Raw genomic sequence first — 24514 nt, forward strand, 5'->3', positions numbered from 1 at the left:
TATATATATATATACACATATATATATATATATATATATATATAAGCTCGATACCATAGAGCCCCCCCCCCCCCCCCACACACACAAAAATAGTAGTGAATTTTATTACAGAAATTAAAAACATGTTCATCATAGATTAGTGGTCATGCGTTTGACTTTGTTAGCTATTATGTACTAAATTACAATTTTACTTCTGGGTTTAATTGCTAAAGAGAGTATGCTGGCCTTAATGGGTTAGGAACGTGTGCAGCTTGTAAATGAACATGGAAATTAATAATAATAAAGCAGTCTTCTTTATTATTAAAACAGCTATTTTTATCATGTCTGAGGCAATTCGCTGAGTTTAGGTTCATCATTGTGAAGTGCTCCTGTTCAAGCCCTAGTCGGTAGAAAGCGTTTGTTTTCTTTATTTTATAAAAGCACAATGTTTGGTTAATATTGTGAGTGGACACAAATAAAAGTAGACCCTTTACAGTTTGGAATGACGTATTACTCTTACCTTTATGAGCAAAAATGACTGCCTATTCTAAGTTGTTTCCACTGTAAGAAAAAAATGCAAGTGATCGCGCTGGTGCCTCCATGTGCTGCAGAGCTTCAGCCTCCACCCTCCGCACAAACGATTGGATATGAGTCTAACGGCGCACATTTATCTAGGTTAAACATTTAAACTAACATTGTGATATGCTTGAACTGTTTTATATCTATAGATTTTATTTTAGGCAAGTCGTGTTGATTTATGAAGGCTAAATTGGTCAAACATACACTCTTAAAAAGTGGATGGTTCTTTAAAGAACCTTTGACTGAATGGTTCTTTGTGGAACCAAAAATGGTTCTTCTATGGCATCGCTTGAAGAACCTTTTGAAGCACCTTTATTTTTAAGAGTGTAGGCTATGATCTGCTCACTGTCTGCCGTTGGCTGCTTGGTCATTACTTTAAAAAACAAAAACGTACATTTAACGAACAAAAAAATGCTCCAAACGTTTTTCTAAATTAACTTTATTAAAAAACGAAACCAAATATAATCACTTTTCCATTACATACAAAACTGAACTATTTTAATAGCTGAAACAGTTGTATAAGCTGTTTTGGGAGAAGGGGAAAAAAGACGGGCTCGGGCCTATATTTGAGGCCCGTGCAGGGCTCTAATCCACTTCATCCAACGCTGTTTTGTTCCCTGTTGTTTTCATCTGTGAGCATGCTCTTGATATATGCATTTTACAATTTTGCTGAGTTTAAAACATGTGACACATTCGTTCTGCTCTCACTGTTCATTCATGCAGAACACACCCCCCCCCCCACAAAAAATAAACTCTGTGCGTACCCTTGGAAAAAAAAAAAAAAGTGCGGTGATGATGGTGAAGACCTCAACACCGCGGTCGGCATCTAATTACCGCGGTTATGCGGTAATGCGGTTATCATCACAGCCCTAGAAGCAAGTTATTAGATGTGTGACTTGCTTTTTTACCTCACCCAAAAATGGCAAATTTGTAATCATTTACTCACCCTCAAAATATCTTCTTTTATGCTCCACAGAAGACAGGATGTCATACAGGTTTGGAATAACACGAGGATGAGTAAATCACAACAAGTTTTTCCTTTATGGACGAACTATTCCTTTAATGCATACATTATTTTTAATTAAGTAATAGAGCATTGACCCAGGAATGATAGTCCAAAATATGTTGATCAAGCAATAGGTCCTTCTTGCCGACATCACGTAGTGCCCAATTACGCACTTTGAATAATTAAAAACGTGTTTATTGGTGGAAACTGAGTAGTTGTGTATATCAAAAGCAAGACATGTTTTCACAAGGGGGAAATGCGTCGAGTCCTGTCGCCTGTACTCTAATTCGAGCAGGCTGTCTGGATCCCTCAGGGGTCCAGCTGTCCAGCATGGAACAGCTGAGGAGCTTCCCAAAGATCAGAGGCACACGCCCGAGCCGCTCTGCTTGTGCAGCTGACAAAAGCCCAACCCCGACCCTCCGCCCAGCCCCGCTCAGTTTGCTTTGTGCAACAGTCCTGGAATTCACCCCTGTGTGAAGGGTGGGTGGCACGTCGTGTTGTTTTAGCACCATACTCTACTGGGCTCAGGCGTCAAGTCCCTAAACCTACCGTGTCCGAGGCACATATCTGTCATTGGAAGAGTGGACGAACACAGGCCTCTAATGCCTCTAATCACAAGCCACCCCTCAGAAAAAAAAGAGAAGCCGTGACGGCAACTGAAGCCGTCAAATGGAAGTTAATTCAAATGGAAGATGCACTGCAATGCTGGTATATTATGTATTTGGGTCAGTTTGTGTCAGGAAGGCTGGGGTTGGCTCATCAAGAGCGAAGTTTAAGTGTAAGGCAAGAAACAAGATAGAAGTTCTCTCAAGTTTTCTTTTGGAAACAGTCTGGGATAAAGTGCCGGATTCATTTGACAATTACGAACTCTTTCAGAGTAGTAATCACAAGCACATGCAGTACAGCTCTGGTCAAGAGGAAGCACTTACGGATGTCCAACTAATAGCCGTCCCTCGTGCTCTCAGTGTAGTTTCACAGGAAGCAAATGGGAACTCTGAAAATCCAATAACTCCTTTACGTCGTTCCTCCGGTCCTTTTTTTCCAATCTCCGTTGTATTTACACCGCCATCCGTTGGTATGCGAGTAATCCTTTGCCACTTCAGAACCGGGGTCAGAGATAGAAAATGAGGAAACAAGCCGGGGTAATTTTCCTCTGCCAATATTCTCATCCGGTGACCTTCACCCGGACTGAAGTGGAGGAAGCCAGGCAAGTGGCTGGCCGAGGAACCGAGCGGTGAGAAATGAAAGCTAAGAAAAGCAAAGAAGAAATGGAGTTTCCTGCCGGCTACACCCACCAAACCCAACGGCAAAGCCGCGGGTAGAATAAATAACTCTGCTGCCTTTTGCGGAGCATCTAATTAAATCAAAATGGGGCAGTTTCAGGTTATTGCCTATACCCATTAAGTACCTACCCAGTCCTTGTACTCCAAGCTTTGATTGGAGTCTGAGATCACTGAACAAATTTAATTCGGCACCGCCACTCAGCTGGAGCCTTTCACACAAAATGAGAAAAAAAGATGAGTAGAATTGCATTGGGTTTAAACATTAGAGAAATCGCTGAGACCTTCATATACTAGTCACAGCGGTTGGATTAGTGGTCCTGTGTTTGACTTTGGTAACTACTTCGATTATTCACAAAATTACAATTTTACTCCTGGGTTTAAGCAATAAGAGAGTATGCTGGCCTTAACCGTTTCACAACCAGCCAATTTGCAATTATTCAGACCATTTCTTATCAGCAAGAAATAGACCATCTTAAAAATTCAGACACTGATCTAAAGTTGTAATTTATAGGTTGTTCTTATGGATGCGTGCTTAAGATGACCAAACAATGGGGATTCGATTAGAAAGGCCATGACTGGTTCTTCCCACACACGTTATAATCCGCCATCTGACTTATTGAATCATGACTTGAGCGTAATCCATGCCAACCCTGTAATTCTAGTACCAGGTAACTGAGTGGTTATTTAGGTGGCGGCACTAGCCATGAAGTCTCTTTGGAGCAACCCTGACACACGAAAACCATAAAGCATGAACTCTAAGGACAATAAACATGTCATTAGCATAAGCCTTTGGTCTAAAGTTTTAGATTTTATGTGGTAGAGATTGGTTTATTTTATCCTTTGTAGTGTATTAGGCTGTGTTTATCCAAGAACATGTCTTTACGTGAAATAAGAGAAAACTATTTAGGGGTGGCATTAGTCTTTCTGGCTATTTCTCTTTTGTACCAAAGGTCTTGACACAAGAAAAACCAAAATATTACCCAGAAAATGCAAATAGGATGAGACACACAATCAGTAAGCAAAAACAACAACCTTGTTTTTAGCATTAGCATTAGTCTAAGTATCTCAATCAAGCTTAATATTTATTGCGACTGTCTTTCCCTTTATCCTGACATGATTGGGTAAATGCCTTCTGAGGTGAAAATAAAACAAACAAAAAGCATAGGGCAACAATCAGACTTAACGTGAGCAACAAAGAAAACAATAACTCTGTTGATAGCATTAGCATATAAGCTAACCCTTACGAAATTTAACCATAGTTTTACTACAAAAATATATATATATATATTGTTACTGTAGTTACACCATGGTAACCACAAATTAACCATAGTTTTGCTGCACTAACCATAGTTTAACCATGGTATTTGTAGTAAAACTGTGGTTATATAATTGGTAATCAATAGCTACACCAAAAAACAATGGTTACTACACTATTACTATAATAAAATCATGGTTAAATTTTGTTAAGGGAAGTATTTGTAGTCTGGAAGCTCCGTAATTAAACTGTGACCATTGAGTGCATGAAGTGTCCAACATGCCGTCCTTCATTTTTTCAATGAAAGAGATAGAGTTTCTTTCTTCAATTACGTACAAAATACGATATTTTGAAGAATGTTGGGAACCAAACAGTTGACGGTAGCCATTGACTTCCATAGTAACTTGTCCATATTATGTTGACTGTTTGGCATGTTTTTTGAGAATTTTCATTTTCGGGTGAACTGTCGCCTTTGATATTTGAAGTGCATTTTTTCTTGCTGGAATTTTCAATGTGAACACACTACTTGTTTTATTTATACTACAAAACAGCATAGTCTAGTGCAGGGGTGGAGAACGTCGGTCCTGGAGAGCCGCAGCCCTGCAGAGTTTGGTTTCAACCCTAGTCAAACACACCTGAACAAGCTAATCAAGGCCTGAAGGGTTACTAGGAAGCTACAGGCAGGTGAGTTTTTATCAGGGTTGGAGCTGAACTCTGCAGGACTGCGGCTCTCCAGGACCGGAGTTCGCCACCCCTGATCTAGTGCATAAGTATGTGAATTGGGACACAAGCACAATAATTTAGGTAGCAGCACTAATCACAAAGACCTGATTAGCTATTTTTCTTTTTTTACGAGAGACCCTGATAGGAGAAGCTAAATCAAATTCAATCGAATTCAAAGCAATGCAAATAGGATGACAATCAGACACACATGATCAATAAGCAAAGATATTAGCATTAGCATTTAAGCTAACTTGGTAGCTTTAGAGTTTGTGGTTTGTTTCTAGTTCAGCTTAATGCAGTCCATGATTAGACTACATTTGTCCAGGAAAAATGTCTCAAACGCAATAAGAGACTGTAAAAGGAGCAGAGGTCATTTTGGCGCAGACGATCAATAGTATCAGATCCACGTTAAAACAGTCCTCGTAAAACTACATGAGGATTCATTTAGAATGATATGGCATTGTCTTTGTGAACCTTTTGTTTGTGTCCTAGAGTACATGTTGGCCATGGCTTTCCAGTGCTGAGATACAAATGTTAGGTGTCCCATCATTTGAATATTACCCAGCATTCTGCTTCTCTTTGTCCTTGTGCAAACAACAGTTTTTGATTCTATGTGAACCAAAGGCTTCTGTTCACTGATCTGAGGTCAGGAGTTTGTTTGAATCTCCTCTTCTACCACATTTGTGGTAGTTTTTTCTGTTTTTTCTTTTTTTTTTCTTTTGAGGAGCCTGATTCCAGATCAGCACTCAGGGAAAAAAAATGGACCGTGACTGTGATCTCATGAATCTTGCCACCTTTTGCAATGATTTTCTCACTATTAGCATATGTTTTTCCCTTTGGTCTTTGTCTTGCTGTAGTTTAGTGAATGTTTAGATGGCAAAGAACATTTATGTTCATAATTAGCAGCTGCAGTTTAATCAAAATTATAAGGGGGAACAAATTCATTCATTCATTCATTCAATGTAATTATTTAAAGGAACACTCCACTGTTTTTGAAAATAGGCTCATGTTCCAACTCCCCTAGAGTTAAACAGTTGAGTTTTACCGTTTTCGAATCCATTTAGCCGATCTCCGGCTCTGGCAGTAGCACTTTTAGCTGTAGCTTAGCATAGATCATTGAATCTGATTAGACCGTTAGCATCCCGCTCAAAAATGACCAAAGAGTTTCTATATTTTTCCTATTTAAAACTTTACTCTTCTGTAGTTACATCGTGTACTAAGACCGACGGAAAATGTAAAGTTGTGATTTTCTAGGCCAGTATGGCTAGGAACTATACTCTCATTCCAGCGTAATAATCAAGGAACTTTGCTGCCGTACCATGGGTGCAGCAGGCGCAATGATATTACGCAGCGCCTGAAAATAGGCTAACTTCCATTGTGTTCCTTTAATCAATCAATCAATCAATCCAGTTATTTATTTATGTATGTATGTATTTATTTGTTTGTATGAAATGTGTAAAAATAAAAATAACAACAACAACCCATTAATTATTTAATTTATTTATTTATTTATACATAATTTTACAAATCTAAAAATAAATATGTATAACAACGTAATTATTTAATAATACTAATTAAAACAATAGTAATGATAATAATAATAATAATAATAAACAATAAAGAAATAAATCCAGTTGTTTACAGTGGGGAAAAAAAGTATTTAGTCAGCCACCGTTTGGCGTGTGACTGTTTGAGGTTGTGGACAGGTGTCTTTTATACTGATAACGAGTTCAAACAGATGCCATTAATACAGGTAACCAGTGGAGGACAGAGGAGCCTCTTAAAGAAGAAGTTACAGGTCTGTGAGAGCCAGAAATCTTGCTTGTTTGTAGGTGACCAAATACTTATTTTACCGAGGAATTTACCAATTAATTCTTTAAAAATCCTACAATGTGATTTTCTGGATTTGTTTTCCTCATTTTGTCTCTCATAGTTGAGGTATACCTATGATGAAAATTACAGGCCTCTCTCATCTTTTTAAGTGGGAGAACTTGCACAATTGGTGGCTGACTAAATACTTTTTTGCCCCACTGTATGTATTTATTTATGTGTTTGTTTGAAATGTGTAAAAATGTAATTAATTAATAACAACAACAACAATCCATCCATCTATTTATTTATATATTTTTACATAATTTTACGAAAAAGAAATATGTATAACAACGTAATTATTTAATAATAATAATTATAATAATAGTAATGATTAATAATATTATATAATATAACAAATCCAGTTATTTCACTTTAAAATTATTCACAGAGCATATTTAACCACACGTATACGTTATTCTATGGGTATATCACCCCATCCATATTGCATATTTTGTGGACCAGGTTGCCTTGACACTTTAATACATATGCTTTGGGACTGTCCAGATGTGCAAAAATGTTGGGACATTGTGCTTGATGTTTTATACAAGGTTATCACGATTAGTTTTCTCAAAGATCTTGTTATTTTATTGTTGAATGATAATTCTCAATTTTCTGTAAGTGAGAAAGAACGGAAATTTTGGCTAGCAGCTTTGACTGCGGCAAAGAAATGACTAGTTCAACGCTGGAACCCCCCTCATGACCTTTCTGCTAAGCACTGGATTCATTCCTTATTGGAAATACTATATCTGGAACTGTCTTCTGCACGGACTAATTATGCAAAGCCTGCTACTCTATCTATTTGGAAGAACTGGATTTCCATAGTCTCTGAGATTTTGGTCATTTAATCTAAAGATGTCATTCTGTTGTTAATATAATTACCAATTCTTTTTGTATATATTTTTATATATTTATTTGATTTTATATTGTTTTACTTTTGTGTTTATCTGGGTCCTGGGGTGCGATGGGGTGGGTGTGGGATGGGGGGAGGTTCTGGGAGGGCAGTGGTTTATTTAATAGGTTTTCTCTCCTTTGTTGTAATGTGTTTTTTGTGTGTTCTATCAAAGTAAAAAACAGTGAATTACAAAAAAAAAAAAAAATCCAGTTATTTATGTATTTATTTATTTGTTTGTTTGAAATGTGTATAAATGTAATTATTTAAGAAGAATTGAATTAATTAATGACTAAATAAATACATACAGACAGAGTGCTGAGTATAACATTAAATGCCTGGATTTCTTTATTTGTTTATTTATTCATTATTTATTTATTCATTCAATCATTTAATGTTGTATTACTCTCAATCATTATTAATAATTATTAATACTTACAAATAAATAAATATACTTCCCTAATTTAATAATCTGCTAATAATTATACTGCAGTTATACAAATTATTACACATATATTATTATTATTAATGTTTTTATAAGCAGCTCAAATATTTGAAATGATCACAACAGGAGTATTTTCAATTTTCGACAATTCCTCAAGTGAATGTGAAAATTCAATTTGCATCTGTTTGTGTCCGTATTCACTGTTGCATCTTGCTTTTGACATTTCTATGTGCACTGCTGCACATGTGCCACTTGCAAATGCAGCGCGGAGGCCCAATCCCTGTGCTGAGCTGTTTTCAGACCCGTCACATAAATCTCCAGCGACCGGAGCCCCTCGGCAGCTAAGGTCACCGCCGCCGTTTAGCTGTCAGTCATCTGGCAGACCTGCTTTTACAAAGCCACGTTACCCGGCACTGCACAGTCAGCTCTCTGCGAAGAACGAGAGAGATGGACATAAAGTCACGACGCAAATAGTATCGCAGCAACAAAACTACTGTCGGTTTGCATTTAAAGTCAACTCAATCTCACAGTAATTATCCTAATACAGCACAAGTCTTTGACAGTATAATTACTCTCGGATTCGCGATAACGTGCTGTTATCTTTACCTTGGAGGCATTTATTGACCTTTAAGCTGTTGTAGTGCCACGAGCTGTCAGCGAGGAAATTGATTCAGAAATCAATCAATCGCTCGCCGCAATTATCGTAACAAAACGTAACAATGTACGATTGTAATGCAACAGTCACAAAAGAAATCAGGCTAAATTGAGTCTGACTGCTTTGTACTTAAGCTCGCGCTCTTCAGAGTGGAGTACGTGGCTTCTTTCGAGAGCTCTTCAACGCCCCTGCTATCCCACTCAGTATAATTACAGTGATCATGAGCGCGGGATGAGTGATGGAAGGAGAGGGAGGGCGAGACGTGAGGATGGATGGAGGGGGTGGAGGGAGGAAAGGCGAAACGGCATGATCTTGTTTTGTCTTTGTGTTCTGGCAAGGCCCTGTTAAAGCTGAGACATGCTACCCTACACGCGGGCTGTTTAAATAGTGTGTGTGTGTCGCTGTGAGGAACCCTCTTAGCACGAATCTGAGCCGAGAAATGCATATCAACTATAGGATTTTGGTGTTTTTTTTGTCAATAAATCGTTTTAGGCAAATCTGTTTCGCTTACTTTGGAAAACAGTTGCAGTTTTTTTTTTTCATCTACCACTGATTGGATCCTGTTCCGTAAACAGCAAAACACTTTTGAAACTAAATAATTGGCATCCATGTTCATAACTGGGACACTTTCAGATGCAGTATGTATCTTTTTTGTGTCCGATTTTCCTTTTAGTTCAACATTTTTCAGATTTTTTCATAAACATTAACCACTTTTAAGATTCATGATTGGGACAATTTCAGATATATAATTTTTGGTTATCTGACTTTTTTGTGTTCGATTTTCCTTTTAGTTCAAAATTGTTCAAATAATTAAATACAAATGTATGGATTTTTATTTAATACATGTTGTTGTTTTTTTTACATTTTTATTTAATACATAAGTATTCATGTATTTTTCAAGTATTTATTTATTTGTTTAGCAATTAGGCCTTTATATAAGTGTGTATCTTTTTTAATGTATTTATTTTTATTATTATTATTATTATGTAATTTCCATTTTATTACAATATATTGATCGAATCTTGTTCCATGTGTGAAATCTGCTAAACACTTTTGAGATAATGTTCATTATTAGGACACTTTCAGATTTTTGGTTACCTGATTTATTTGTGTCTAATTTTTCCCATTAATTTAGGATTTTTCAGATATGGAATGGATGACAGATATAGAGTATTATACAAACATTACATTAAAAATCCATTAAATAAACAAAATCCATAAATATTGATGTATTTTTATATTTTTCATTTAATACTAAGTGTGTATTGATGTATTTTTCATTAATTAATAAATTTTTTATTAAGTAATTTCCACTTTTTAATTTTCTATGCATGCATTATTACATTTAGATGCAATATCTGTATGACTTATTTGGGTCAGATTTTGCCTTTAATTCAGGATTTGTTGGATAATTCAGATTAGAGTAATATAAGCATATCATTAAAAATACATTTAAAAAATCCATTAAATACACATATGTATTAAATAAAAATACATAAAAGCTTCAAATCTATTTTTAGTTGAGGTTGTTAGCGCATTAATGTCGTTTATGAATGTATATTTCATGTATTTATTTATTTTTTATTAAGTAAATTCAAGTTGTTGTTTTTTTCTGTGCATGAATTATTACGTGATCTCCAAACGAAATTTCTCTCACTGATTAGGTCTTGTTCCATGTGTGTAAATGGCAAAACACTTCTGAGATGAAATATTAGGCATTCACGTTCATAACAGGAGCACTTTCAGGTGCAATATGGGCTTCAATTGAGGATTTTTTGGAAAATGCAGCTATGGGATGAATGACAGATAAGAACAATATACAATCACTGCATTGATAAAATAAAGAAAGAAAGAAATACACAAAATACAGATAAATAAGGGCTGTTTTTATGTATTTTTGATATATTTTATTTAATACACAAGTGTGTATTCATGTAATTTTTATGTTTTTTGCTAATCAACGTTATGATTTCTTGAGATCTGTTTCTGAGAACCCATTAACGAGTTAATTCATGACAATCATTGAACTGTAAATTAGGGAAAAACTGAGCCGTAAATAAAACATGAATTGAATGTTATATTTATTTTCTATATAGCTAACAATATCCGCAAGCACTTTCATGCCTCACTTTCATGCCACTTTTCAAAATTAATAAAACAACTTTAGATACAGTTTTGCAATGGGTTCATGTGGGGATTCTTTTGCGAATTCAAATGTGTATTCGTCAGCAGAGAAAATATTATTTACCCAAGGCCTGCTGGCTCATTGTTGTCCTGCATATGAGATTAGACCCAGTGCTTTTAACCAGCTTCTTTTCATATCGTCAAAGCGATTCACCCAACAATAACATTAACTCAGCCCTTGTGTGATGTTGATAGAGCCTCCAGTCCAAGGACAGCCCAGCGTTTATAGAGACGGAAGCTTGTCTGTTTGATTTGGAGGAGTGATGGCGATATGGGCGAACAACTCGTTGGGACAGGCCTTGAATCCGTCATCCGTGGGTCACTGAGAAAGAGGAAGGGAATTGGGGATGGACGGGGATCTTAAAAAATGGGTTTAACCCCATCCTACAAGTATTCGAAATCAGTTCCATAATTCATGTGCACTGAGACGAAGTGTCATGGGCTGTAATAGAAATTCTGTTGTGTGTGTTGATGGACGTCCAAGAAAGTCCTTCAGAATCTGAGATTAAACCCATAATCCACAACCTTAGATGGGCTCAGTAAACAGTTTATCTCGAATCAGGTCTTGAGGAAACACCCCAAAGGAGCATTTTATTGCTAAGACTACAGCTTTTTTAGAGCCTAATAATGTAGTTTGCAGTTACAGTTACATTAGTGAAAATTCAGCGAAATTTTACGGTAAAAAAGGACAAATGTCTGTTGTCAAAAATGTAGCTATGTATGAAGTAGCTTTAAAGGGTTAGTTCACCCAAAAATTCTGTCATTAATTACTCACTTTCATGACGTTCTAAGACCTCCGTTCATCTTCGGAACAGAAATTAAGATAATTCCCGCTTGCGTGGATTTCTATTGAAATGATTTACCAATGTTTGGTGAATGAAAATTCACCAAACATTGGTAAATGTGACTATACTATAAGGTTGGCGTATACAGGTCTTAGATGTTTCTTAGGAGAAATAAAAACGAATGGAGACATACAATACGAGTATTGAGCTATAAAATTAATGTGGCATACTGTTTGATCATTAGATGTTGGAAGAATTTAAAATGCTTGAGTTCTTATTGAGTTTTCTGACGTTTACTATCACATTTTGGTATCCCCACAAATTGCACAATTTGAGATATGCTTTGCTTCAGAAACTCTAGAGGACATTACTGGGATATTTTTCTTAGAATACCTACATTTAGCTATTTATCTATTACTAATAAGGACATAAATGAGGATTGTGTATTACCATTATTCAAAAATTACTGAAGAAAATATATACAAGTATTTTCAGAAAAGGATAGAAGTTTATTCACATTAATCTAATTTCTTGTACAGAGTATTTCAGGAGAAATCGATGATACATTTTGAGTATTTGTTGAGATATCTGATGTTTGCTCACAAACTTTGGTATCTCTACAAATCTTGGTGCAATTTGAGACTTCACTAAATGCTGTGCTTCAGAAACTGTAGTAAAAATCTAGTACTTGATTGAAAGTCAACATTTTCAACATACATTTGAGATATTAAAGAGATCTTGACTGTATGGGAAGCCCTAGTTGTAGGGATCTGATTTTTTGCAGTAAATCTCCAACCAATAGGAAACTGTCACTCATTTCATATGCAAAGAGGGTAGCCAATCACAACATAGCTTATTTATAAATATAAGTTTAAAGGTACAGTAGCTAAGACTTGTTTTTGGTGCCAGAAACCTTGACTACAAGTGGACTTTTTTCAGGAAAGAAATATACAATAAACTGCAGTATATGGCTGCTTTAAAATACGAATGTTGTAAGGCAAAAATGCACAATGCACAATGAAATAATAACCAAGTGTTCATCAAGGCCCCAGTGATCATTAAGGCCTGTCTGGGGCACCCCTTCCATTCTCGCTTTGGTGGTTTCCTGTAACAGCTCTTGTATTCACGGAATGCACCATTATGAATGTTGAAGGGGGGAGGGCTGCGGGACAAGCGTGCAGTGAACCGACACATTAGCCTGTGCGGCCTAGACTGGCAGGGTGTGTATTTGAGTTGCGTGTCAAACACAAAGAAGAAGAGAGAGAGCGAAAGAGAGAAACAGACCAATGCAAATAGCAGCATTCTGCTGTGACCTCAAACGCCTCCCTGCATACAGATGCTTTGAATGAATCCTGTTTGTGCTCATATTAAAACCCTCCCAGCGTGAGGGCAGGTGCTCCTTAATGTCAGCGCAAGAGTACATATCGATCTCAAGCTGTGCTCTGAAATGCACTTAAATCTTGTGCAGTTGGGATAGTAGCTCACAACATGTGGTCAATACCCCATGTTACATTTATGTAAGGACACATGAGGCAATCTGTTTCTGATGTTTAGACATGCTTACTGTACCATGATAATATTTGCCTTAGATGGTAACACTATAGACAATACCATGGTATTTACATGGTACTTTTATATAATCAATAACTATTTGCATGAACAAGATTATTCCGATATTAATCAGAATTGGTTTATATTCTGATTATGCAAGTGTCATGTAAATGCATTAACTTGATTGTTATAATCAGATTAAGCTAACATTCTGGTTTCTATAACCTGAATAACACAGCTACCTTATTCTTGTTTTAATCAGAATTTTGGGCCATGCAAACACCTTATTCAGAAAATCCATCATAAAAGATTATTATATAAATCGATGCACGTCCAAACAAAGATAATCCAGGTGATATTAAATATACATAGCAAAAACTTGAGATAATGAAGAAATGCATATTTGGAGCAGGTTGGGTTGCATTCTCAAAATTTCACTTCGATTTTGAGGGCAAAAACGTCCATTGTTGTGATTTATGAAGCACAGTTCACACAGAAGTCACTTTCAAACCATGCAGCTTTCTGTTGGGTAACACGGCTAATCTGTTGCAAAAATTTTTGCATAATTACCCATCACATGGATTTGTATTGAAATGGCTTGATTTCGTCCACAAAAATTCGCAAAGCAATGACCTACATTTGTAGAAATGTAGCAATGACCTACATTTTGTGATTTATCACACTCTTTTGCATTATTATTATTATTAAGGACATAAATTACTTGTTTATTATTATTTAAAGGGCCATTCATCCCGAAACAATGGCACATGCTTTTTTGTCAGCCCAAATCCGAATTTGTGCATATCTGAATGGAATCTCATTTGAATAACTGACTGTCCACACAACATATTGCAACTGTTCATATCCGATTTGTGTGTCCACAAGCACTCTTTAGTTTTTACGGAATGTGCATTTGTGTCTATGGTAATGCCGTTGCGTTGTTATGCCTACGCTAAAAACAACACTAACAACAATACAGTTTGCAATACAGACGTCTTATGACATGGCAACATGTCATGTCATAAGACAACATTATATATTATTATATTTTGTATTGTGAGGCAGCGGCAGAAACAGAGGAAGCTGGAATGTGCGGCTTTATTCCGTGCTGCCGTCTCCGCTACTTTCAAAACTCAAAGAGCATTAAATTGTGTGTTTCCGCTTAACTTGCACTTCGCAACGACACAAGCTTGTTTCTGGCATGTTTTCTGCAAAATCGTCTGACGTGTTTACGTTTTACGTGGCGTGAGGGCGTGAAAAAGCTACGCTAAATCCGATCTGACCAGTCAGACTGAAACGGATTTCCAGAAATGCGATTTGAATAGGATTCCAAACCACATACGAATGTAGCAAATCGGATTTCATGTAGTTCGTTGCCGTTCAGACTATCTAAATATGATCGGATTTCAATCGGATTTACACAAACATCAGATGTGGGCTGACAGTCTGAACGAGGCTTTTGTCTGTCGCCCATTTTGATTTAAAAACTACTTTTACTCGTCCTAGACAGTTTGTTCGATCTTCACCAAATTTTACACAGATCATCATCAGGCCATGCTGGCAAAAATTTATTAAAAGCTTTTTGATGCCTCAAACCATTTTCATATAACTTATCATCAAATTTGTTGGCATGATGCCAAACTGGATCTGATAATGATACCAACATTTGTGCGCCAAGCGGCTTGTATTTATGGGTCTCCAACCGTCAATAAATGTCTTTAATTACTATATTTTTTCAATTGGTCTGATGCTCCCTGCAATGCTATTCACTTTATTCAAATTTCTTGTACATAAATATTCCAGTAGCTGTGAAGTGAGTAATTGTTTTTCAGAATAAAGGCTTAGCCAGAATATAGAACTCAGTTGAAAGCTCTGTGCATGTAAACACAGTCACTGTGGTGCTCTATTGTAATTGACTGTGGCCAGTTTTGATAATCCATATTTTCACACACTACAGGGCGGCGAAGCATCATTTAGCACTGCTAATTAGTCTTAATTAGATGCGCCATTGTATTACACATAAAGAAAAGGGAGATTTACAGGTGATTTGCATTAATTAGATGGGAGATTATGTTCAAACAGAGACCTTGCTACAGGTTCTTAGATATACAGGTGTAAGTAGGGAATGTTCCTGGATAAACATCTTTGGTGGTCTAGAAACAACATTTCAGGTTTGATTTCAGGGATAGAGGTTTAGATCTGTGGTTTAGTTCTGTGGATGTATTAAAAAAAATCATTTGGCTTTAACATTTTTATGTAATTAATTATTGGCTCAGTGGGAACCGTAACAGTCAGCACTGGATTTTTTTTTATTCAAACAAGGTCAGGCAATTTTTTAACACCTGACATAATTTGCATGCTTTTCTTGGTTGAATGAAAACTTTGGATTTGTTAGAAACATTTTTATTTCTTCACTCACTTGACTTGCCTTCTGTTTTGCTATTGTATCACATATTTAGCATGGCTCATTTAGGCCTAGACATATTTATAAACCTCTTGACTGAGGTTGTTTTAGGTCTGGTGGGAACAGACCATTTGAAACCTGACATCTGTAGCAGCAGCGATTTATTATCATGATCTGGCTTGAAAAATGTACAGTGGACATATTCGTTGATGACATGATGACAATTTCCATTTGGCTGCATTTGGATGAATAAATCAAAAGTAAGGCTTAAGTAAGGCACTTAATCAAATCACAATATAGACTAGTTTCTGAGAATTTTAAACACGCACACACAAAAAAAAATTATTTGATAAAAACCATCGTCAGATACACATATATCAACTACAACCTGTCAAAATAAATGTGCAATTTAATTTGAAGAAATTATGGCAGAAATATATTCCTGTTTAATCAAATTAATTATTATAATACAGTTTTGCAAAAATAACGTTCAATCAGTTTCATTACCATCTTTTTTTTTATTTATAAATTTGTGTAAAAAAATTAAAAAACAACAATATCAAAAAAATATCATAGTACAGTAAGAAAGTTATTTCCTTTAACCAGGAAATTAACGTTCTTAGAATTGACAAGACGGTTGACCCTGAGTGGTCAGCTAAATATCTACAGTGGATCTAAAATATTAATAATTAATCATAATTAGTTATGGTTAATTATTCATATTTCCCCATGAGCTGATTCGCTACAACCCTATTGGTAAAATCTTATTAATTAAATTGGTTAGGCATTCTTTCTAGCTAATAAAATAAAATAAATTCAAATGGAAAAAGAGGGGGGGGGGGGGGGGCTATGTAGCCTAGCTTTGATTTGAGTTTATTTGTTTTGGTATTTTTAGCAAAAGTTAATAAATTCAGTTTATTATACATTTTTGATTTAATACAATTTAATTAAACCATTAAAATGAGTACAGAAAAAAATTGTAAATTAAAAACATAGAATTTGGGAAATTAATTCAACTTATTCCATTTAGTTGCCAAACATATTTTTCTTTCTTTCTTTCTTTCTTTCTTTCTTTCTTTCTTTCTTTCTTTCTTTCTTTCTTTCTTTAAGGTTTCACTTGAAGTTATTTTTTATCTGTATTAATTTCATGTGCTTTTCTCATTTATATTATTTTTCATTTAAAATATTTTTATATGTGACCCTGGACCACAAAACCAGTCATAAGGGTAAATTTTTGGAAATTGAGATTAATGCATCATCTGAAAGCTGAATAAATAAGCGTTCCATTGATGTATGGTTTGCTAGGACAATATTTGGCCGAGATACAACTATTTGAAAATCTGGAATCTGAGGGTGCAAAAAAATCTAATTACTGAGAAAATCGCCTTTAAAGTTGTCCAAATAAAGTCCTTAGCTATGCATATTACAATTCAAAAATTAAGTTTTGATATATTTACGTTAAGAAATTTACAAAATATCTTTATGGAACACAATCTTTACTTAATATCCTAATGATTTTTGGCATAAATACAATACATACAATATGTATACAATACATACATACAATGTATTTTTGGCTATTGCTACAAATATACCCCAGCGACTTAGGACTGGTTTTGTGGTCCAGGGTCACAAATAGCTTTGATTTTTGTTTGATTTTTAATTCCAGCTAAGCTTTTATGAATTCAGTTCATTAGACCTTTTATGATTTAATACAATTTAATTGAACCATTAAAATGACTCCAGAAAAAAATTTTAATAAAATGAAAAACGCAGAATTTGGGGAGAAAAAAAATAAAACAGAATTTTGAGGGGAAAAATTAAAATAAAGAAAACATTCATAGGGCCCTAGTTTAATGTTAATTTAGAGTTGAGGTATTACGACTATGTTTCTGTTGTTCCGGGACCAACAGAAGATCCAGAAATACATTCAACTGCGAACCAGTGGGCACCATCATCTCGCTCTCGTTCCTCTCGCTGCCTCTTCTTCTAATTATTTGGTGGATCGCCTTGAGGGACGAGAAAAAAAATGAGACAGGCACAAGTAGCAATCGCTTTGCACTAATGACGTGCATACACCAGCACCACCCGTGGACACGACTATCCAAATGACACACTGCCAAACTCCTACACAGGCCTCACCGACGCCTCTCGGCTTCGCTTTTTGGATTTCTGACCTACTTTCTCAGAGCCCTAACCGACTGATGTGCCGCCCCTTTGAAATCTTGGCTGTCTCCTGATGTTATCTGAAAACACACACCCACACCTGTAATTGAGCGGCAAACGCAGCTTTAATGAACCTGTCGGCAGATTTCAGAAAGCGCGATGTGGGTGAATCTGGGTGGTGTTACGGCGAGCAGATGTTCAAGGAATCATCTTAGCGCTCATTCGTCATTAGCATGCTGTGATGCCGCAGTTTTAGCACCCGTGACATCTGATGTAGCAGTTCCTCTGAGAGCCGAGAGCTTATTTCATTCACCCTGAAGCTTTAACAACACTTGCCAATCACGTTTTAAATTATAACGCGTGTAGGCTAATTTTGGGGACGTTTAGAAGCTGATGGAAGTTTTTGAGTGTTAAAGGAACACTCCACTATTTTTGAAAATAGGCTCATTTTCCAACTTTCCTATTTAAAACTTGACTCTTCTGTAGTTAAATCGTGTACTAAAACCAATGGAAAATGAAAAGTTGTGATTTTCTAGGCCGGTATGGCTAGGAACTATACTCTCATTCCGGCGTAATAATCAAGGAACTTTGCTGCCGTACTATGGGTGCAGCAGGCGCAATGATATTACGCAGAGCCTGAAAATAGTCCCCAGCTAGGTAACTTCCAATAAGCCTATTTGAGAGTATAGTTCCTAGTCATATTGGCCTAGAAAATCGCAACTTTTCATTTTCCGTTGGTCTTAGTACACGATGTAACTACAGAAGAGTCAAGTTTTAAATAGGAAAAATATAGAAACTCTTTGGTCATTTTTGAGCGAGATGCTAACGGTCTAATCAGATTCAATGATCTATGCTAAGCTAAGCTAAAAGTGCTACCGCCAGACCTGGAGATCAGCTGAATGGATTCGAAAACGGTAAAACTCAACAGTTTAGCTCTAGGGGAGTTGGAAAATTAGCCTATTTTCAAAAATAGTGGAGTGTTCCTTTAACTGGGCTTAATTCTGATCCCTTGGGAAATGGAGGATACAAATGAAATATTTTGCAATGCTTTTTTTTCTGTCTTTTTTAAGATCAACTCTTTCACCAAACTCTTCTTTTCTTACTGTGAGACTCTGATTACTTGCGGACACAACATGGAGTCAATATAAGTGGATCCATAATAAAGAAAAGAAAAACCTAGTTGTTCCGTGCTCTTAGAAAAATGCTTGTTTTATGTATTTTTATAGCATGTATAAATATTTTGCCTTAGCTTTTATTTTTGGATTTTCAGTTTTACTAATTTTATGTACTTTCTCTTTTTTTTTTATTCTATATGAGTTTTGTTTGTTATTATTTCAAATTTGATCAATTTTAAACTAAAACACTTAAAATTAGAAATGATGCATAATTGAAATTAAAGTTAAAGCATTACAATTACTTACTACTTTAAAAAAAAATAAAACAACTATTATATTTTATATATTTTAAACAAAAACTAAAAGGCACATCAAGTTACTATAAACTAAAATAATGACTTAAAAAATGAAAAAAGATACTAAAACCCTTAAACGTATTCCAGTTAGTTGCCAAACATAATTTTTTGTATTATTATTATTATTATTATTATTATTTCAGGTTTCAGTTGAAGTTACTTTTTTATTTATAGTAATTTTATGTGCTTTTCTCATTTCTATTCGTTTTTGTTTAGCATACGGTATGTCTATGTAGCTGTGATTTGAGTTTATTTGTTTTAGTAATTTCTAGTAAAAAACAATTTTTTTTTTTTTTTACTTGCCAATGCATCAATTTTAATTTCTTTACGTTAAAGTTGTTTCATTTAATATTTAGAATTTATTATTTTTTGGGGTTTTTTTCAGTTACCGAAAACGGTTTAGTTTTAGTTAACAATAACAATGTTTGTTTTTGAAAAAAATCTTATTTTTCTAAATGGTTTTGAACTAACTTTCAGCTTTTGTCATAAAAAGGTACAATTATCTCATATTTTACATATTGACCTTTGCACACAGTCATGAAGGCCTATTTCATTTAATTTCATTTGATCAGAATGTTGGTTGAACCACATGTCATGCACTCAATTTGAAATTATCCTTCCTCCAAAATCACCTCTCTCATTGCTATGTGCGTGTGTTTGTGCAATTCAGGGATTTTAGAATGCATATCAAATTATTATGGCTCATTTGATTCAAAATCACTTCAAATTTGCTATCTTAGATATTTCCTACTGCTCTTTACACCATACTGCCTAATAAAAGGTCTCAACGGAGCCTGTTTTAGAGCCACGGTTGCACAAAACCCTTCAATTTCCTGTATCAAAAAGAAAAAGGAAAAAAATTGCTGAACTCAGCATCACCTCTCGCTCCACTTCTGGGCCGTCACCAAAAAGTGCGGCGAATGCAGCGGGAGTAATTTCAGCGAGCACTTCCCCTCGTCCTCTCCTGCTTTGTAAGATTGGCCAAATTGGTGATACTGGATTTGGTGGCCCTCATTGTCATCATTCAGCTGCTGAGCCATTGTTGGATTGGGGTGTCACGGTTGTCCTCACTTAACTGAACACTTCGCACGTAAGAGCAGATGGCGTGGCTATTACATATCATCTTATTTACTGCTGTGAGACATGCGGACTCCTGTCAAGGCAAACAGAAACCACCACGCGTTCGAATCTAGGCCGGGGTCGTTTCCCAATCCCACCCAACCTTCTCCCATGTGTCCCAGCCTCTCAATGTTCGGTTGCAATGAAGGCAATAAATATGGACCTACAGTTGATGTCAAAAGTTTACATGCGCCTTTCAGAATCTGCAAAATGTTAATTAGGCTATTTTACCAAAATAAGAGGGATCATACGAAATGCATGTTATTGTTTATTTAGTACTGACCTGAATAAGATATTCTACATAAAAGACATTCACATATAGTCCACAAGAGAAAATAATAGTTGAATTTATAAAAATGACCCCATTCAAAAGTTTACATCCCCTTGATTCTTAATACTGTGTTGTTACCTGAATGATCCACAGCTGTTTTTTTTGTTTAGTGATAGTTGTTCATGAGTCCCTTGTTTGTCCTGAACAGTTAAACTGCCTGCTGTTCTTCAGAAAAACCCTTCAGCTCCCACAAATTCTTTGGTTTTCCAACATTTTTGTGTATTGGAACCCTTTCCAACATTGACTGTATGATTTTGAGATCCATCTTCTCACACTGAGGACAACTGAGGGACTCATACGCAACTATTACAGAAGGTTCAAACGCTCACCAATGCTCCAGAAGGAAAGACCATGCATTAAGGGTAAAAGATCAGGGTAAATTTAACTTATTTTGTCTTCTGGGAAACATGTAAATATCTTCTGTAGCCTCTGAAGGACAGTACTAAATGAAAAAATATATACATATATATATATATGATATTTAGGCAAAATAATAAAAATGTACATTCTCCATTCAGTTCAATATAAAAGCATAAAGGCTCTTAATGCATGGATTTTTCCTTCTGGACCATCAGTGAGCATTTGACTTCTTATTCAGGTCAGTACTAAATAAAAAAAAATAACATGCATTTTGTATGATCCCTCTTATTTTGTTAAAATAATTAACACTTTGCAGATTCTGGGGATGTAAACTTATGACATCAACTGTAGTTGGCTTTTCTGCAACATTTTAAAAGCATCATTTTGTTCCAGTGTTAAAATATTGACGTATGTTTTGCGTGTTGTCGTTCCAGAGTGGTGAGTGGAAGGAGAGATCCTGCCTTCCCCCCCCTCCCTGCCCATTCCATCATCTGAAGAGCATCTTTCATGCGTCTCCCTGGGCCCGAATCCCACGTCAGGATGAACTGTGAGCAGGATTTTGGAGATGGAGGCATGAACGTCACTCTAACTCTCCGGCTGCTCATGCACGGCAAGGTAAACGCACACACTTACACCACAAACATTCAGTGTTTTCGGGTGCAAGACAACCCTGAGAGAAGCAGCCCGATGTTTACATTTTGAAATGATACTGATGATGATACATAAACTTCTTATGAAAACTGAAGCTGGATGATTATGTGTAATATTTATCTTATGCTCAATGGTATTTTGTTAGCAATGTAGGCTAGTTTTGTGTGTCACAACACATTAATACAGAGATGTTTTAACATAATCTCTAATTTAACTTCAGCATGCAGATAGTATTGAGAAGTGTGATCCGTATGCGTTATTTTGATAAATTGGATTAAAATAATGATTCAACTGTTCATTATGTTTCCATCATTATTCAGAAATGTTCACTGAAGTTCCAATTTTATTTTATTCATTATTTATTTTATTTTATTTTTGTCAAAGTTTATCAAAACAAAGTTTTGCAAACATTAGAATGTGTCCTATTCATTCATTCATGTATTTATTTATTTTTCTGAACCAAAATAATGACCGCCATATATTTTACCATGAATTACACTAAAATGTAATGTATTGTAACAATAGTTCATATAAAAATAAAATAAAATAAAAAAAACCTTGCCAGGCATATTTATAACACGAATCATTAAATGGCATTAAAAGACTCTATTTAAGGATCACAGTGCAGACACCAAAAATACAAATTTATTGTAATTTAAAATCTTCACCAATTTTTGCCACTATCTTTCAAACCACTAGGTTTTACCCATTTGTCAGCAAGAAGTTTTTAATCATTTAAAAATACAATTTAGTATGATTACTTTTCTTCTATATATTTTAATGCGTACAGCTCAGAATATATATACAGTATATATGTTATGCTAAAACATTATTTCACCTATATTTTGACATTTGATTTGAACAAAAGTTATTTGAATCATTGAACTAGACACTGGTTTCTATGTGTTTAAAATTACTTTTGTACAGTAATTCACTTGTTCAGAATCATGCCACGATTATTTCCAACTTGATTCTTTGATGTATTTTACATTTCCTAAATGCTTTGAATCTGCTTGAATTCTCTAAAGTTCCTAGTAAACAAATGGTTGTGGATTTCATTGCCATGTCATTACAGTGTCAACATGTTCGTTTAACTGTCAGCCAGCTGCCAGTGACAGATTTCCACCCACATGCCTAGAACTCCTTGATATTTCTCATTTGCATATTACTAAAAAGGAATGAGTCATTAAAAACAGTCATGAAAAACCAATGAAAACATAATGATCCGTTAATAAACCACCACATTTATATGATTTATGTGCCAATTTACCTTAATTCTTAACAGATTGGGATCTGATCTTCCAATGAAGATAAACACAGAGATCATTCAAGACTTAAGTGATGCCTTTGATTTTTGGCAGTTTAAAACTCAAATCCTTGCTGAAAACTTTTCGAGAAACTTTGGTACATGAAGTCATAGTGCCATAAGTGGTACATAACATCATCCTTCAGACTTTTTCCTGCACTCTAGCCAGAGTTACATCACTTCACAAGTCAACCGCCACCTGCGAGAAAACAAAGGTGACGGTTTGCATATTCGTACAGCATGATTCGTATTGGAATATACGATTTTTTAAAAAACAATCAAGCATGAAAGTCCACCTCTAAACCGAATCGTCAGTTAGTATGATCTAATTTGTACACTTTTGTAAAATCTGTTTACACCCAGTCGTACGAAAACGTACAAATGAGTACAAATTAATTTAAATTAGCCACCAATTCGCCAAAACTTACAATAGTAACAAATTGGCAATAGAGTGTGTTGAGCCATTTGACAAACAATACAAGAAAGTGCATTGCAGTTTCACAAGTGATTTTAATGCCCATTTGTCAAGCATACTTTAAAGTCAACATGAAATCAACACACATTATTGTAAACAGTTAATCAGTGTAAGTTACTCTAAAGAAGAAAAAATGTTTTCTGTTTAATATCTAAAATGGCTTCACAGCAAACTACCATACACTCTTAAAAATAAAGGTTTCAAAATGGGTTTTTTACAGTGATGCCATAGAACAGGGGTCCTCAACTCTGGACCTTAAGATCCACTTCCCTGCAGAGTTTAGCTCCAACCCTAATCAAACACACCTAAACAAGCTAATCAAGGTCTTCAGGATTGCTACAAAGTTGCAGGTAGGTGTGTTTAGTAGCTAGGATCCCGAGGTCCAGAGTTGAGGACCCCAGCCATAGAAGAACCATTTTTGGTTCCCCAGTGAACCTTTCTGAGAACAGAACCACTTTTTCTTAGAGTGAAGAACATTGAAGAACCTTTTTCCATGAATGGAATGGAAATGGTGTTAAAGGTTCTTAATGGAACCACTGATGCCAATAAAGAATCTTTGTTTTTAAGAGTGTATAGTAACTTTCGCAATCCAATCAATCCCGATGGATAAAACCAAGTTTTGTCCTGAAATATTGTACTTCTTGGTCACATAAATCAAATGGGTTATGAACACCATTTTGTGTTGACTTTAAACCCAAGATGGGACATTTAAAAGCTATCAAGTGCTTCCAGAGCCTGTAGGCCCTGATCTAATATGGTTTCACGTGATCCCCAAGTGCACAGACACTCCAGACCCAGCCTACCTCATCAAAACCCACAGACGGATGAGTGAGGAGTGAGCTTGGTAATCAATAAGCTGACATTTGCTTTGTTTCTCTTTTCACAGGAGGTCGGCAGCATCATAGGCAAGGTGAGCGTATCTCTTTGTTCCTGTTGTCCCTGCTGTTGACTTATTAGATTTGGTGGATGCGTCTTGAGATTTTTGTCGCTATTGGGTTTGTTTTTTCCTCTGTATTAGATTGTTC

General features: G+C 35.6%; 1 protein-coding gene across 3 annotated transcripts in view; it reads left to right on the forward strand.

Moving 5' to 3' along the window:
* LOC107592828 (poly(rC)-binding protein 4-like) overlaps positions 1 to 24514 on the forward strand; it is a 97647-nt gene that overhangs the window by 38028 nt on the left and 35105 nt on the right. For all 3 annotated transcript variants that reach the window (XM_016282385.1, XM_016282383.1, XM_016282384.1), the window contains exons 3-4: positions 21492 to 21672; positions 24376 to 24399. In XM_016282385.1, coding sequence (XP_016137871.1) covers positions 21565 to 21672; positions 24376 to 24399 — 132 coding nt within the window. In that variant the 5' untranslated portion in view covers positions 21492 to 21564. The remainder of the gene's footprint in view (positions 1 to 21491; positions 21673 to 24375; positions 24400 to 24514) is intronic.

The sequence above is a fragment of the Sinocyclocheilus grahami genome, unplaced genomic scaffold, assembly GCF_001515645.1.
Source record: "Sinocyclocheilus grahami isolate Dianchi unplaced genomic scaffold, SAMN03320097.WGS_v1.1 scaffold159.1, whole genome shotgun sequence".
NCBI classification, from domain to species: domain Eukaryota; kingdom Metazoa; phylum Chordata; class Actinopteri; order Cypriniformes; family Cyprinidae; genus Sinocyclocheilus; species Sinocyclocheilus grahami.